Source organism: Girardinichthys multiradiatus, chromosome 5 (assembly GCF_021462225.1).
Source record: "Girardinichthys multiradiatus isolate DD_20200921_A chromosome 5, DD_fGirMul_XY1, whole genome shotgun sequence".
Taxonomy (NCBI): domain Eukaryota; kingdom Metazoa; phylum Chordata; class Actinopteri; order Cyprinodontiformes; family Goodeidae; genus Girardinichthys; species Girardinichthys multiradiatus.
In genome coordinates, this window is record NC_061798.1 from 10,086,028 (window position 1) to 10,101,179 (window position 15,152).

The 15,152-nt window shown below is 42.9% G+C and overlaps 1 protein-coding gene across 3 annotated transcripts; it reads right to left on the bottom strand.

Moving 5' to 3' along the window:
- Nucleotides 1-384: 384 nt before the first annotated feature.
- Nucleotides 385-14,947, bottom strand: LOC124868309 (arf-GAP with dual PH domain-containing protein 2-like). Of its 3 annotated transcripts, XM_047365423.1 has the most exons (11): nt 14,671-14,945; nt 14,105-14,235; nt 6,256-6,347; nt 5,933-6,021; nt 5,021-5,133; nt 4,772-4,918; nt 4,504-4,587; nt 1,429-1,491; nt 1,266-1,343; nt 858-1,086; nt 385-766 (listed from the first exon to the last, which is right to left on the bottom strand). In XM_047365423.1, exons 1-11 carry the CDS (start codon nt 14,756-14,758, stop codon nt 738-740), a joined length of 1,143 nt encoding a protein of 380 aa, XP_047221379.1. In that variant the 5' UTR covers nt 14,759-14,945; the 3' UTR covers nt 385-737. The 3 variants fall into 3 exon arrangements, with proteins under 3 accessions (XP_047221379.1, XP_047221380.1, XP_047221378.1); XM_047365424.1 differs by lacking the exon at nt 14,105-14,235; XM_047365422.1 differs by having other exon boundaries at nt 763-1,086; nt 14,671-14,947.
- Between the last annotated feature and the right edge of the window lie 205 nt (nt 14,948-15,152).

Consider the following 15,152-nt stretch of genomic DNA (forward strand, 5'->3'; position numbering starts at 1 on the left):
CTGATAATGTTTACATCTTTGCAGCAAAGTCTGTCAACTTGCGCCAACGTGCGGCAAAAATGAACAGCACCATCCACAAATGTGCGGCATACAGAGAGGGGTTGTAACGTTCTTATGTCGACATGTGGACAGGTGATCTGTGTAGGTTGTTTAAACTCATTTTATGCATGTTATTTTTCTATCATTTTTAGCATGATCAGGCCATGTCATTGAGTTGATCCACATGTCCTGAAGAAATGTTTTAAAGGTGTTTTCTCAGTGGCAAGATTTATTTTCATCTTGAGATGGATGGATGGATGGATGGATGGATGGAAAGAGGAAGGACATACGGAGGATAGAGATGGATTGCTAAGAATTATAAACAGATGAGCAAAACATCGGAAGTAAAGGTATCTAATATTTATACCTGTTAGAGTCACGGTCAGTAACAAAGGAAAACTGTAATCTTTAAAAATGTGCAAATTAACTTACATTACAAAATCTATACAAAACATGGTAAAAATTGGGAGTGATTATTATACAATTGTTATCTATCTAAAGTCAGTATTGATATAAATACAGTATTTGGTTTCATTCAGTACATAAAGTATACAGTAAAAATGCTTTTCTAATTCCAGTAAAACACCAACAACTATAACTAAGGAGATAATGCTTCTGATCTACATCAGTCCCAGGAAGCCAAAGCAGCTCAGCTGTAGCAGTAACTTCTGCAGAGTCGCTTTGTGAAAGTGTCCCAGTCATTTCCCTCTCCTCAAAGTGGCTTCATCTGTAGGAAAAAAGAGAAAGAGTTGGTTGTAAGAATGCCTTTTTGATCTGAGATGTTCTGCATTGCTTCTTCTGGAACAACATCATCGTACTAGCGTAATCTTCCGGAGTCATGGGTTGGGAGATGACCTTGCCGAAGGCCTCCATCCACTCCCTCCTCTCCTGCTCCTGCTCACACATGAACACAAACTGCCTGCTCGGAGTTTCCAACGTGATCCCGCAGTGCCACCGGCCTGACCTCGTGCACCGGCCGCTGCTCTCCGACACGGTGTAGCCGTGGTCCTGGGACCCGATGAAGACACCGCCTAAATCTGTTGCATCCTAACAATCCAGTGTAGAGAAAAGAGTTCCCAACTGGGTTTGAATGCACATGCAGTGGGCATGTTTCATACTGGACAAGCGAAGGGATATTTAGTTTAAATGATAATGACTTTTTAAGTTCTAAATGCACTTCAACTGAAATGTTCATGCACATTTAATGGAAATTATCTGCTTATTACCAGTGGAGATTTAAAATACAGAAGCTTCCTGGTCACTGAGCACAGAGTGAACCACCTCTTCTTAAACGGCTCACGTTGCTGAAAAACACGAATGCAACAATCTGATAAGGATGGAGGATGGGCCTTTCCAGATAAATAGATACATTCTTCTAGCAGAACAAACCGTTGGGCCAGTTTTCTCCATATAACCCTCCTTCAGGCTGTGTTTCGTAATTTGATGTATCAGCTGTCCAAAAGAGAAAAAAACACCCCGGGTAAAACTTTTAAATGAACATGGTGGTTTAAGTAGTCAGCAGCTCAAATGAGCTCAGTCCCTGATGACTTCATAAATTGAAAGGCATATTCAGTCTTTATACAATATTAATGGTTTCGAATTAGCATGTTTGTTAATGATACCAGGACTTAATTATGCGTGTATAGATACATAATCCTGTTTTTATGCAAGTGTTCCAGCATACTTTACAGTCAAAAAAATCTAACCAGCCTAAAAAATGTAGCAACCTAAACACACATTTTCATCATCCACACCTGGTACAGTCAAAGCATACTTCAGGGGTGACTAGGGATGGAAACAGTGCAGCCGTGAGGTGTAAAGGTACTGAAAATGGATGAATGAAGGTACCTGGGGTCAACCACAGGTAGTGCTTAAAAAAGGTAAAGACCAGATTCAGGGAAGCGAAAAGTGAATGAAGAGAAGTGATAGAGCAGTGACAGAAGGATAGCTTAAAGGTTTTGAAGATACCAGTGAGACCTGCTGTGATGTATGGTTTGAAGATGGAGGTACTAAGAGAAAGGCACAGAGGAGGCAGAGCTGAAGATGTTAAGCCTTCCACTGGAAGGTTCCAAAATGGAATATGATAGAAAAAAACTACAGTTCAAAAGTATGAATACCCCTAAAACTCTTTTACATTTAGTCAAGTATATCACATATTTATAAAACTGAAGGAAAATAATTCCTGTCTGTCATGTTTTAATGATAAAGATCTGAAAAGTGAGGTGTGCCTTTGTCTTAAACCCATCTGAAACAACTCTTTTGGGGCATCTATCGTCTCCCAACGTTTTGAGACTTTTTTGCACATTTATCTTAACAAAATAGCTCAAATTCAGACAGATTTGATTTTCAAGCTTTTTCAAAATTCAAATTTGAATTGACTTGGTGATTTTAACAGATGAATGTGCTTTGATAAACCCTTCCATGGCAGCTCTGAGTGTATGTTTAGAGTTGATGACCTGTTGGAAGGCAAACCTCTGCCTTATGCTGCGTTCCATTAACCTCGGATGTTGGAACTGGGATGTCTGAGTTTACGTCATCTCCGAATTCCTGCTTGTTTTCTTTCGTATTGCTAGCAACTGTTACAACGGTCTTAAAACAATAACACTAGCTGCGTTTCCATTGAAAATGTGCGCAAAACTTTGTTGATATTTTGCCAATGTTGAAAAAAACACAATTTCACAATTGCGCTGTTTCTATTAAATAAGAAATGCAATTAAAATCACAGGTGAATAAGTTTGTTCATGCGATAACTCATTAAAAAGATGGCGACTATGGATGTAAACACTTGCAAACACATGTAAACATTTGTAAATGCTCGCATTCCTTTGCTTTTTGTAATCTAAAATGCTGGTAATGCCCCTGTCGCAAACTACATTTAAAAAACACTCCATCTCCATGCCGCACCATAATCCTCCTACTACCTCCTGTCATCTTCGTCATTTTCGCCAGTAGTACCATTCAGTTGTTGATCACGTGACTCGTGTGATGTGAAAAAAAGTCTTTCCATTGCAGATTTGCGAAATACACCAATGTCGATACGGCCAAAAAACCACCTCCACCTAGTCCAAAAACTTTCTATCGAAAAATGGGAATTTTTTCAAAATTGCCGTGTTTCCATTAAGAAAATTTGTTTTTCATAATAACAATTTGTGCAATTTGATGATCAATGGAAATGCAGCTAATGACAATAACACTTTCTACACTGTATTTCGTGAATATAAACAGTGTTGAAACATCTTGTCTAATAAACACTAAAAAGTAGTACATGTACGACCGACTGAATGTTGCATAAATAATAAAGAACTGCTAAAAACAATCACAGTAACAATGTTTTACTATTATTGATCCAAGCAGCAGCCATCTTGAGTGCGAAAGTCGGGTATGGTCATGTTGCCCTGACTTTCCAACTTGTAATTCCGACTTTTGTGAGCATTCCAGTTGAAATGTCCTACTCGGAGGGCAGAACTTCCGACTTCCGAGTACAAATGGAACGCAGCATCAGTCTCAGGTATTTTTCAGTTTTTTTCAGGAGCTTCATTCATCTTTCTATCAACTCTGATCAGCTTCCCTGTCCCTGCTCAAGAAAGTATTCCCCTAGGATGACGCAGCCACCACTATGCTTCACTGTGGGGTTGTGTGTTCATGGTGATGTGCAGTGTTAGTTTTCCGATACCCATAGTGTGAGTGCATGCAGTCTAAAAAGTTTAATTTTGGTCTCATCATTATCATTGAATCTGTTCCACATGTTTTTGGGAATTCTCCACAAGGTTTGTTGTCAACTATAAAATTAACTTTTTTCTTATTTTTCTACAATGGCTTTCACTATCCCATTTTTAACCAGGGCAAGATTAGTGGAATGTATTGGTGAGTGTAATGGTCAATCGATTCTCCCACCTGAGCTGCAGATTTTTGCAGCTCCTCCTGAGTTACCATGGGCCTATTGACTGCTTCTTAGACTAATGTTCTACTTGCAGTGACTTGTCAGTTTAGTTGGACGGCCATGTCTTGGTAGGTTTGCATTTGTTGCACACTTTTTTTTTATATGTAAAACGAAAACATGTATAATTTTCCTTCCAATTGACAATTATGTACTGCTTTTTGTCTTACCACATAAAATCCATCAAAATACACTGAAGATTATGGCTGTAATGTGACAAAATGAGAGGAAATGTTGAGATGCTATGGACATCTCAAAGACAGAGGCAGTGGACATATTGGACAGAAAGTGTTGAAGATGGAGCTGCCACAGAAGAAGAAGAAAATAGTATAAACACAGAGAGGAATTATAAAAGTAATGAGGCAGAATATGTAAAGAGCTGGTGTTACAGAAGAGGATGCTGTGGATAGGGTGAGATAAAAGCAGATTATTCACTTTGGTTGCCCAATAAATGGTGTCCAGAGGTTTGGTAGGGGTAATAACTATATCTGTACACTAAAATATAAGTACACTAAAAACTGTCTCACATCACTATGTTGAAGAGTGGGGTGTTTCTTCAGGAGGTACGCAAAGCGTGTGGCGCGAATAGCATTGAAGAAGGCTACGATGACCTAGAAGGAGTAAGATATACAACAGCATGTTACAAAAGCTGAGAAGCACATTGTTTCTGTAAAAGTGGACTTTCTGTCTGGTCTATGTTTTTACCTAACAAAGGCAGAAGAATTTCGAGATTTCCATATTTTGGATTTGGTTACAAGACAAATATTTAAGGGAAGTTGCATAAGTTTGCCTCACCTGCCCACTCTCATGGTAAACAAACAGATTCCTTGTGCGCTCGTCTTCCAGATAGGAAATCTGCAGCCCATGAACATGACCCATCTTCTCTGGCTGGAAATATGCATTCAGATCCTTCATGCTGATAACTGTTTTGGCAACCTTGGACTTGGTTTGGGTTAAAAGTGAGTTAGATAGACATAGTACAGAGAAAGGTTATCTTGGAGATAATAGGACAATGCTTTTAAAATGTGTATTAAAAGAACTCACATCCTCCTTAGTGAAGTATCTGAGGGTGAAATCCTTTTGAGACAACTGAAAGATTCTTCTTAGATACTGTTTTTTGTCTTTTCCCTTCTTCCAGAGTGTTGACGTGAACAAATCTGAATTGGAAACAGTAGATGGATTATTGAAAATCAGGTTCACAATTCTATTACCTCTGCTACACTATTGTGTACCTGCCTTGCATTCAGTGGCATAGAAATATATACACTCCCGCAGATAAAGAAGGCTCCAGCATCACCTTGCTAGGCATTTAACAGTGTAGCATACATAAGTTGGTAGCAAATTAAGCCAGGCTTATGCTGGTCTCACACGTTCTCTCTATCACACATGTGCGCTCCAGCAACAGAATCAGTGCAAATGCTACTCACATATTGCAGCAATAACCCCATAACTACATAACGTAAGGTCATGCTATGAAATGCAGCCCCTCTGTCTGTGCTGGAGAAAATTCACTGACCTCAACATTATGAATGCTTGAAAGTGAAACTGACAGCATAACCTAGAATTTGATTATTAGTCATCTGACAACCTGGGGGCATTGGTAGACTATTAAACTTTCATCACAAGATGGTAATTTGATTCTTAAATATAAATAAACACCAAAAAACAAGATGACTGACTTAATGTACCCTGTCCTGATTCAGTAGAACACTGTGAATTACACACTGTTGACCCAATACACATGCACTATTTAAACTGGGCATTCATCAAAAGAGACACACAGACTCCAAAGGTGTGACAGGACTTGATGCTCCATTAAAATCTACTGTATTTCCACATTTATAGACCTTTCTAATGTTTTACAACCAAACACATGGCAGGATGGGAATTAATGTGACAACAGAAACATTTAGCGTTTCTGGCGGGATGTGTTCTTGAATGGTTCAAAAGAGTTACCTAATGTGTAAGTTTGCAGAAATTCATTTTGTCCTCCAGTGAACTCCCTTCTTTCATACTTTGCACGGATCCATTGTTCCTTAAGAACCCTGAAACAAAGCAGAAACACATTTAGGCTTGCTTTTCATTGAAGAGGGTTTATGTCATTTTCATAAGCATTAGCTTCATATCTGTGTCCAACCATCATTTTTACACTGTTCCTCTTTTTATGTGTGGAACATGACCGCTCCTCTGCCATTCATTGAAAACTGTTGAGTGTTTACTTTCCACCTATGCTAAGCTGACAAGGTGAATAAGTAGCAAATGCAATCAAAGTCACTCACATGCAGTCATCATGGTTTGGCCTGTAATAGAAGGCAGGGACACACTTCTCGAAAATGGCTCTAGCAGAAGAATTCCCCCTCTCCTGCATGAACTGAAACCACAGAATTATGGGTTTTAAAAGGCTACAAGAGGACATCACAAGCTCATCTAGTTTCCTTCATGTTTCCTAAACTCAACTAGTGACAATAAGCAAACATTTATTTTATAATCCTTGTAAAAGTAAATGTATCCATTTTTAGTTCAAGCGTTTCTCTATGAACCAGAACATATTTAATAATTTATATTTTTTATAATAAACGTAATTTAGATGAACAACCTTTGATAAATAACATTATGACTTATGATTTAGTTTGTATGACTACATTCCCCACTAATAACAAGAATTACTTTTGGCTCATTCTGCTTTATGATGTTGCTTTCATTCATCTACATTCGTGAGAAATTGTCAGAGGAGGACGTGGCCAGCAGGGCTAGGGCCGTTTTGCTGCCCTTCCAGACAAGTTTCTTTTTTCCATGCAAATTTACAATAAATTCATAGCTAAACATCCACTGTATGTTTTGGTAGCCTTGTTTTGTCATAAAAATGTTTATCTTTGTCAATTTTCTAAAATTCCTTACAATCATGGAATTATTGTTATTAGCAGCCATGCTAGGCCCTAATGTGGCTATGTAACAGAGTCACTGAAATATACCAAAAGCAAAGAAGGCATGGAGCATGTGTGTAAGCATGTCACTAAAGTGTGTGAGAATATTTTGAACTTTTTTTTTGTCAATACATTTCTTAAACCTGAACAATAAAAAGACTGAGATCATGTGGGCCCAGTGATGTCTTCAACAGCAGTGCTGACCGGGGTCCTTTAAGTATCATATAATGCTGAGTCTTTGTTGGACCAACGTGCAGATGAACGCTCGGAAGCAGCATGGTGAGTGGAGCTTCTCTTTAATAGTAATGATATGAAACAGGAACAAACTTACAAGGGAAACCAGACTGTGCAAATGGATATGGAGCAGGTAGCAAACAGAAGGAGCCAGTGACAAACAATGAAAAACAGAGAGAATAAATTCTGAGGGAAGTGGAGAAATGGACCAATGAACTGAAGAGGTAATCTAAGAGGGAATTGGGCACAGCTGGTGGAAAGGGGAATGCTGGAGAACTGAGGGACAATGACTAATTAACAGTGATGAGCATGGTCCTCAAGAATCCCTCGTGAGGACCAAAATATCGAGGCACGTGACGTCGCCCGGTACGGCGGAGCCGGGGTCCCACCCTGGAGCCAGGCCTGGGGTCGGGACTCGTCGGAGAGTGCCTGGTGACTGGGTTGCTCCTCGCGGGACCTGGCCGGGCCAAGCCCGAACGAAAGACACGAGGCCATCCCCCAGTGGGCCCACCATCTGCAGGGGAAACCGTGAGGGACCGGTGCAAAGAGGATTGGGTGGCGGACGAAGGTGGAGACCTCAGCGGCCCGATCCCCGGATGCTTAGGCTGGCTCTAGGGACGTGGAATGTCACCTCGCTGGGGGGGAAGGAGCCTGAGCTTGTGCGGGAAGTCGAGAGATATCGACTAGAAATAGTCGGGCTCGCCTCCACGCACAGCGTGGGCTCTGGAACCCATCTCCTTGAGAGGGGTTGGACTCTCTTCTACACTGGAGTGGCCCACGGGGAGAGGCGGCGGGCTGGTGTGGGTTTGCTTGTTGCCCCCCAGCTCAGCCGTCTCATGTTGGGGTTTACCCCAGTGGATGAGAGGGTCGTATCCCTGCGCCTTCGGGTTGGGGAGAGGTCTCTGACTATGATTTCAGCCTACGGGCCGAGTGGTAGTGCAGAGTACCCGGCCTTCTTGGCGTCCCTGTCGGGGGTGCTGGATAGTGCCCCTCCCGGGGACTCCATTATTCTGCTGGGGGACTTCAACGCCCACGTGGGGAACGACAGTGACACCTGGAGAGGCGTGATTGGGAGGAATGGCCTCCCCGATCTGAATCCGAGTGGTGTTTTGTTATTGGACTTCTGTGCTAGTCACGGATTGTCCATAACGAACATCGGTGCGATGATTGACTTTGTTGTCGTATCATCAGACCTTCGGCCGCATGTTTTGGACACTCGGGTGAAGAGAGGGGCTGAGCTGTCCACTGATCACCACCTGGTGGTGAGTTGGATCCGCTGGAGGAGGAGAAAGCCGGACAGACTTGGCAGGCCCAAGCGCATAGTGAGGGTCTGCTGGGAACGCCTGGCGGAGCCCTCGACCAGGGATGTATTCAACTCCCACCTCCGGGAGAGCTTCGACCAGATCCCGGGGGATGTTGGAGACATAGAGTCCGAGTGGACCATGTTCTCCGCATCTATTGTCGATGCTGCTGCCCGTAGCTGCGGCCATAAAGTCTGCGGTGCCTGTCGCGGCGGTAATCCCAGAACCCGGTGGTGGACACCGGCAGTAAGGGATGCTGTCAAGCTGAAGAACGAATCCTATCGGCTGTGGTTGGCTTGTGGGACTTCTGAGGCGGCTGACGGGTATCGTGAGGCCAAGCGTGCTGCGGCCCGGGCTGTGGCAGAGACAAAAACTCGGGCCTGGGAGGAGTTCGGTGAGGCCATGGAGAAGGACTACCGGTTGGCCTCGAAGCAATTCTGGCAAACCGTCCGGCGCCTCAGGAGGGGGAAGCAGTGCTTCGCCAACACTGTTTATAGTGGGGGTGGGAGACTGCTGACCTTGACTGACGACATTATTGGGCGGTGGAAGGAGTACTTCGAGGATCTCCTCAATCCTGCCATCACGCATTCCGTGGTGGAAACAGAGGCTGGGGACTTGGGGTTGGACTCTTTCATCACCCAGGCTGAAGTCACCGAGGTGGTTAAAAAGCTCCGCGGTGGCAAGGCTTCGGGGGTGGATGAGATCCGCCCTGAGTACCTCAAGTCTCTGGATGTTGTAGGGCTGTCATGGTTGACACGCCTCTTCAACATTGCGTGGCAGTCGGGGACAGGGCCTCTGGATTGGCAGACTGGGGTGGTGGTCCCCCTTCATAAGAAGGGGGACCGGAGGGTGTGTTCCAACTACAGGGGGATCACACTCCTCAGCCTCCCTGGTAAGGCCTACGCCAGGGTATTGGACAGGAGAGTCCGACCGATAGTCGAACCTCGGCTTCAGGAGGAGCACTGTGGTTTTCGTCCCGGCCGTGGAACACTGGACCAGCTCTATAACCTCTACAGGGTGCTCGAGGGTTCATGGGAGTTTGCCCAACCGGTTCACATGTGTTTTGTGGACCTGGAGAAGGCATTCGACTGTGTCCCTCGTGATGCCCTGTGGGGGTGCTCCAGGAGTATGGAATCGGGGGCCCTTTATTAGGGGCCATCTGGTCCCTGTACGAGTGGAGCAGGAGTTTGGTCCGCATTGCCGGCACTAAGTCGGACCTGTTCCCGGTGCATGTTGGACTCCGGCAGGGCTGCCCTTTGTCACCGGTCCTGTTCATAACTTTTATGGGCAGGATTTCTAGACGCAGCCAAGGGCTGGAGGGGGTCTGGTTTGGGGACCAGTGGATTTCGTCTCTTCTTTTTGCAGATGACGTGGTCCTGCTGGCCCCCTCTAGCCAAGACCTACAGCTTGCGCTGTGGCGGTTTGCAGCCGAGTGTGAAGCGGCTGGGATGAGGATCAGCTCCTCCAAGTCCGAGGCCATGGTGCTCGACCGGAAAAGGGTGGCTTGTCCTCTTCTGGTTGGAGGGGAGTTCCTTCCTCAAGTGGAGGAGTTTAAGTATCTCGGGGTCTTGTTCACGAGTGAGGGAAGAATAGAGTGGGAGATCGACAGACGGATTGGTGCGGCTGCCACAGTAATGGGGGCACTGTGCCGGTCCGTTGTGGTGAAGAGAGAGCTGAGCCGAAAAGCAAAGCTCTCAATTTACTGGTCGGTCTACGTTCCTACCCTCACCTATGGCCATGAACTTTGGGTCATGACCGAAAGAACGAGATCCCGGATACAAGCGGCTGAAATGAGCTTCCTCCGTAGGGTGGCCGGGCACTCCCTTAGAGATAGGGTGAGGAGCTCGGCCATCCGGGAGGGGCTCGTAGTAGAGCCGCTGCTCCTCCACATCGAGAGGAGCCAGCTGAGGTGGCTTGGGGATCTATACCGGATGCCTCCTGGACGCCTTCCTCGGGAGGTGTTCCAGGCACGTCCCACCGGGAGGAGGCCCAGGGGACGGCCCAGGACACGCTGGAGGGACTATGTCTCTCGGCTGGCCTGGGAACGCCTTGGGCTCCCCCTGGAAGAGCTGGAGGAGGTGTCTGGAGAGAGGGACGTCTGGGCGTCTCTGCTGAGTCTGCTGCCCCCGCGACCCAGTCCCGGATAAGTGGAAGACGACGCGTACGAGTACGAGTACAAGCATGGAGAGCAGAAAAATAACAGAAAATTAAACAGAATGAACCTAATAAGCCTGAGTAAACTGAAAGTGGAGAACATGGTAGTGCGAAAAAGGTCAACAAAAACTTAACACAGGCACATTCTGAAATTTAGTCAGTATCTGACACAGATTGCTACAGACCTGGGTGTTAGTCTGGACACTGATCTTAACTTTAAAGCTCAGAATAAATCAATGGTCAGGTTCGGCGTTTTCCAACTGAGACAGCTGGCCAAAGTTAAACCATTCCTGTCACAGCATCATTTTGAAATCTGTCATACCTGCTTCATCTGCACACTTGCTCGCTCAGGTCGGCCCATCAGTTTTTATTAGTCGTTCCAAAGACAAAGATAGTGTGGAGAGAGGACCACGCTTTCTCTGTCATCGCACCAAAAGGGAATAACTTACCTTTATATATCAGGTAAGGAGACTCACTTTGTTATTTCAGTCTTCTCTTAAAACATGATTCCATTTTCTGGCTTTTAATCCAGTTTGAGACGTTGGCTTTCATGCTTTTATTGTTGTTTGTATTTATGTATCTGTTCTGTGTTTTACTTGTTTTATTGTGTTTGCTTTTATTGTTTTTATTTTTTACATTTGTTGTTGTTTTATTAGCTTTTGAGGGTGTGTAAAGCATTTTGGTGCTATAAAAAACACTTAGTTGAGTTGAGCTGAGTAGGCTTGTTGTTGCTAATGTACTTGGGTTTCAGGATTGATTAGAGGCAGGCTATCACATACTCGTCTTCAAATAGTTACATATTGGTTATCTAAACAAAAATCCAGCAAATTTGAAAATCTCACCTGATAGGGGATTAACTGTCTTATTTCAAAAGTTAGAAAATAGTGAGATTGCAAAAAAGTATTTTTAAAAAATATAAATACTTTGGGGCCCGGAAATCCTTAGGGGCCCTGAACTACTACCCTGGTAACGCCTTACTAAAGTCCAGCTCAGACAATTGTTCATGTACAGCTTTTGAGTTATCGAAATGCCTCTGTCCTTTTGCTTTTCAGACGTTCTTGTGTAGGCTTCCTGCAGTTCCTAAGACCATTGTCCTGCATTCTCCCCAGTCTGGGCTAAAGTTCAGCAGACTGGGTCAGCAGACTCATTTTTTACTCAAGAACACATGTACAAATAAATTTGTTTTTAATTTCATGAATTGGACACTCAGCTTCTGTCTTTCCCCAGATAATCAACCTTCTGCCTCTGTGCATAACAGCTGGTATGAAGTGTTGCACTGTTATGCAGTTTTTGGTCCTCTCTAGTGTGTTTTGCTGTTCATCGATACATACAGACATTCTCTTGGCATCGTTTTTAAACAAGCAATGTTTTTCCACTAGATTATTTGTAATTATAATTGTCATTTACTTGCTAAGTGAGGTCTTTAGTGCCTGGATGTAGTTCTCTGGGATGTTTTACTGTTTCTTTGACTCAGTCACAGTGAACCTGTTAGAAAGTCCACGCCTGGAGGAGTATCACCTGTCTTTTGAAAGTTTCCCTCTTGTGAATAATCTTTGACACTAACAATGTTGGGTCCAATAATTGTTTTATAAAAGCCTTACGTTTCCTCAGATTGATGGAAATTTAATGATCTAAAGAAAGGAAGCGCTAAAACCTTTATAAAGGTGCTCTGACTTACTGGCAAACATTTACTGAAGGCCATGGTGTTCAGGATGAACAGAACAGACAATCAGTGGCAGTTTTTGAAGTGGCTAAAATGGCTTTCTGCCCAGGGTTGTTCAACAAAGGGGACAGAGCGTGCTAAATGGAGTTACCTTTGTTCATTTGCATGTCTAGTCAATGGGAATGAACAGCATATTGTGGTGTAGACATTGTTTGCAATGTAAGCACTGTCCCAGACATTAAGAGTGGGCTATGATGCTAAAGTTGGCCTCAGATTTAAAGCTTATGATTCAGATCTAAATTATTAGTAAATTTGTGGAGGGTTTTTAAGTAGTTTGGACAGCATTTGTCACTGCTCTTGTATATGTTTCAATTTTAGACAAATCAGACTTTAAATGAAATATCGTACACTACACGTGTCGCCATATCCAGCTGACTAGACAAGGCGATACATTCTATTGGGATCACAAGACAAGACAGGATTTTAGCAATACTTTGCAGATCAGTGTACAATATTTTAGGTCAGGCTTAACAAGTCTCTATGCTTCAGTTTTAATCGGTTCTCAGTCTATGTTGGTTCTAATGTTGATTTGTGTTTTCACCAGTACAATAAATGTTTCAGAAATTTCAAAGTGTGTGTTAAAAATGCAGTTTACACTTATAGCTGCAGTAGGGAGTTTTGAGGAAACAGTGGATTTAGCCTGAAAGTTTGAACAAGCACACCTTATAGGTTCCTCCCCTTTGCTCTCTGCTGTGCTACAGCCCTCCCTCCACAGCGGAGCCTACCGTGAACGTGTAGGCTAGTAAGCAGGGCCCTGTAGCTCAATGCCAACAGAGGCTACAAAGGAGAAGCCGAATTTAATGTTTAGCCAGTATTGGTATTCCCAAAATGCTTAGAAATTATTCCTATCTTGTCTGTCACTGTCAGTGTTTTAATAAGAAAGATTCCTTGGCCAGTTCAATGAGTGGTCAGTTTTAGCCAACTCTATCCCCACAGCAGGCCAACTAAACAACTTCTTCCTTTCTAACTGCAAAATAAGAGTCCCAAGCATAGGCATATATGTCAAGCTTAAAGCAATTATCTTCACATCCACCTCTTTATTATTAGCTTAGACTTCACCTAAAAAAATGAAATGACGATACCAACCACGTGAAGCTGCACTAAGATAATTGCCATGTTTTTTGTTATATTGTGAAAACTTGTGTTAAAAGATCTCAATATACCACAATAATACACTGTTTAAAACTTAAAACTTTATTCTATTGGTGAAAACACAAAATAGAGAATTATCGATGCTATTGGGACCACCATCAATTGAGACAAGTGTGAAAATCATGCTTGTCAAATATAAACCGAATTATTCTAGTTTGTTTTGATTTAGGTTTGTTACCAACCTAAATCAGTTAAAATCAGATCCATATCCTTTAATTATTACTGTTTCTGTTAAGTTACATAGTAAATAGTGTATTTATTTATTTTTTGCTGAATAGCTTCATCAGGGGTGTTTGCATGTGTTCGGTTGTGTCTGGGGCAGCAGAAGGAGCGACGCCCCCTGGGTGATATTCCTGCAAGACCCACGGCTGGCTACAAACTTTCTCAAATCTTGTAGGAGTAAACTGTAAACTTAGTTTTATTTTGATTTTCTTCTAATAAAATAAATAATAACATTTTGTGTATAAGCAATTATTGTTCTTTGACAAAAATACCAACTGAAACAGTCTACTTTCTCTTTTGAGGAAAATCGCATTACAGACACTGAAGAAAAACTGTTTAGCATAGAAGCTAAAAAAAGATATATTATTTGAATCAATCATAAATTAAACTCAAATTGAACCAAAGTACAAATTAGTACCTGCACTAATGAATCATCCCAGAAATCCAGTCGTATGGATTTCACTTTGCTGACAGTGGACAAGTTGCGGTGCAAGCCCGAACAGTTCAGGCACACAAACACGCCAAGGGTGTATGAGGCCCAGTCAGGTTCTGTGAATGTGAAAGACCACAATGTTTGCTTTGTAGGAAGGACCTAACTAAATAAATAAAGTAGGTATTCTCTATTTAAAGTGTGCGTGTCTGTGTCTTCCTTTCACGCATGCAAATACTGTCTAAACTGTCCTTATGGTGGCAAAGTGCCGGGAGATACAAGAGGAACAATTAGGTCATAACACAAATATACAGGAGTCACTGCTTCCCTAAATTCAACTTTATACTAAAACGTGACATGAGCAATAAAATATAATTTTAAATGTTCTGTTCTTCAAAACATCACGTGGCTCCTAGCTACCGTTTACTGTTTTTATACTTCAGAAAATAAGACCATTACAGTGTAACCAGTGGCAAATAAAGAAGTTGTACAAATCCTAACATGCGGTGCCAAATGTCTAGACATTTATCATGAATCTGTGAGAGTGTACTTACCAGAGGCTGCACAGTCAGCACATAGGTTGTTTCCCGGCTGCTGCACCAGATCCAGCAAGATTTTGTTATTTCTGCTCTGGCTGGCCATAGAGGAAAAGTCACTGTCACACAGACTGTTAATGCCAGAGGAAACAGCTACTAGGTATCAACTCCATGCTGTCTCCAGTCAGAGCTGTTCTGCTCTGTGGCAGGTAAAACACTGGTTCTTCTCACTGGGCCAGTATTTCCTCTTAGCAGGGCAGCATCATGAAGTTTATTGTTCTGCATACAAAACACAGAGGTCCAGAAATAACTGAGAAAGGAAGTGAAACAAAGTCGCTCTGCTACACAGCGACTGGCTTACCGTATCAGCTTATTGGGTTGCAGCTCATAAAAAAAGTTGGAATTTGACTGGCATAAGTGAGGTGTTATCTTGGCGGTGGAGTTGCACTATAACTGTATAACTAGGATATTCAGTTTACAGCGGTTTTTCAAGCTGCTAA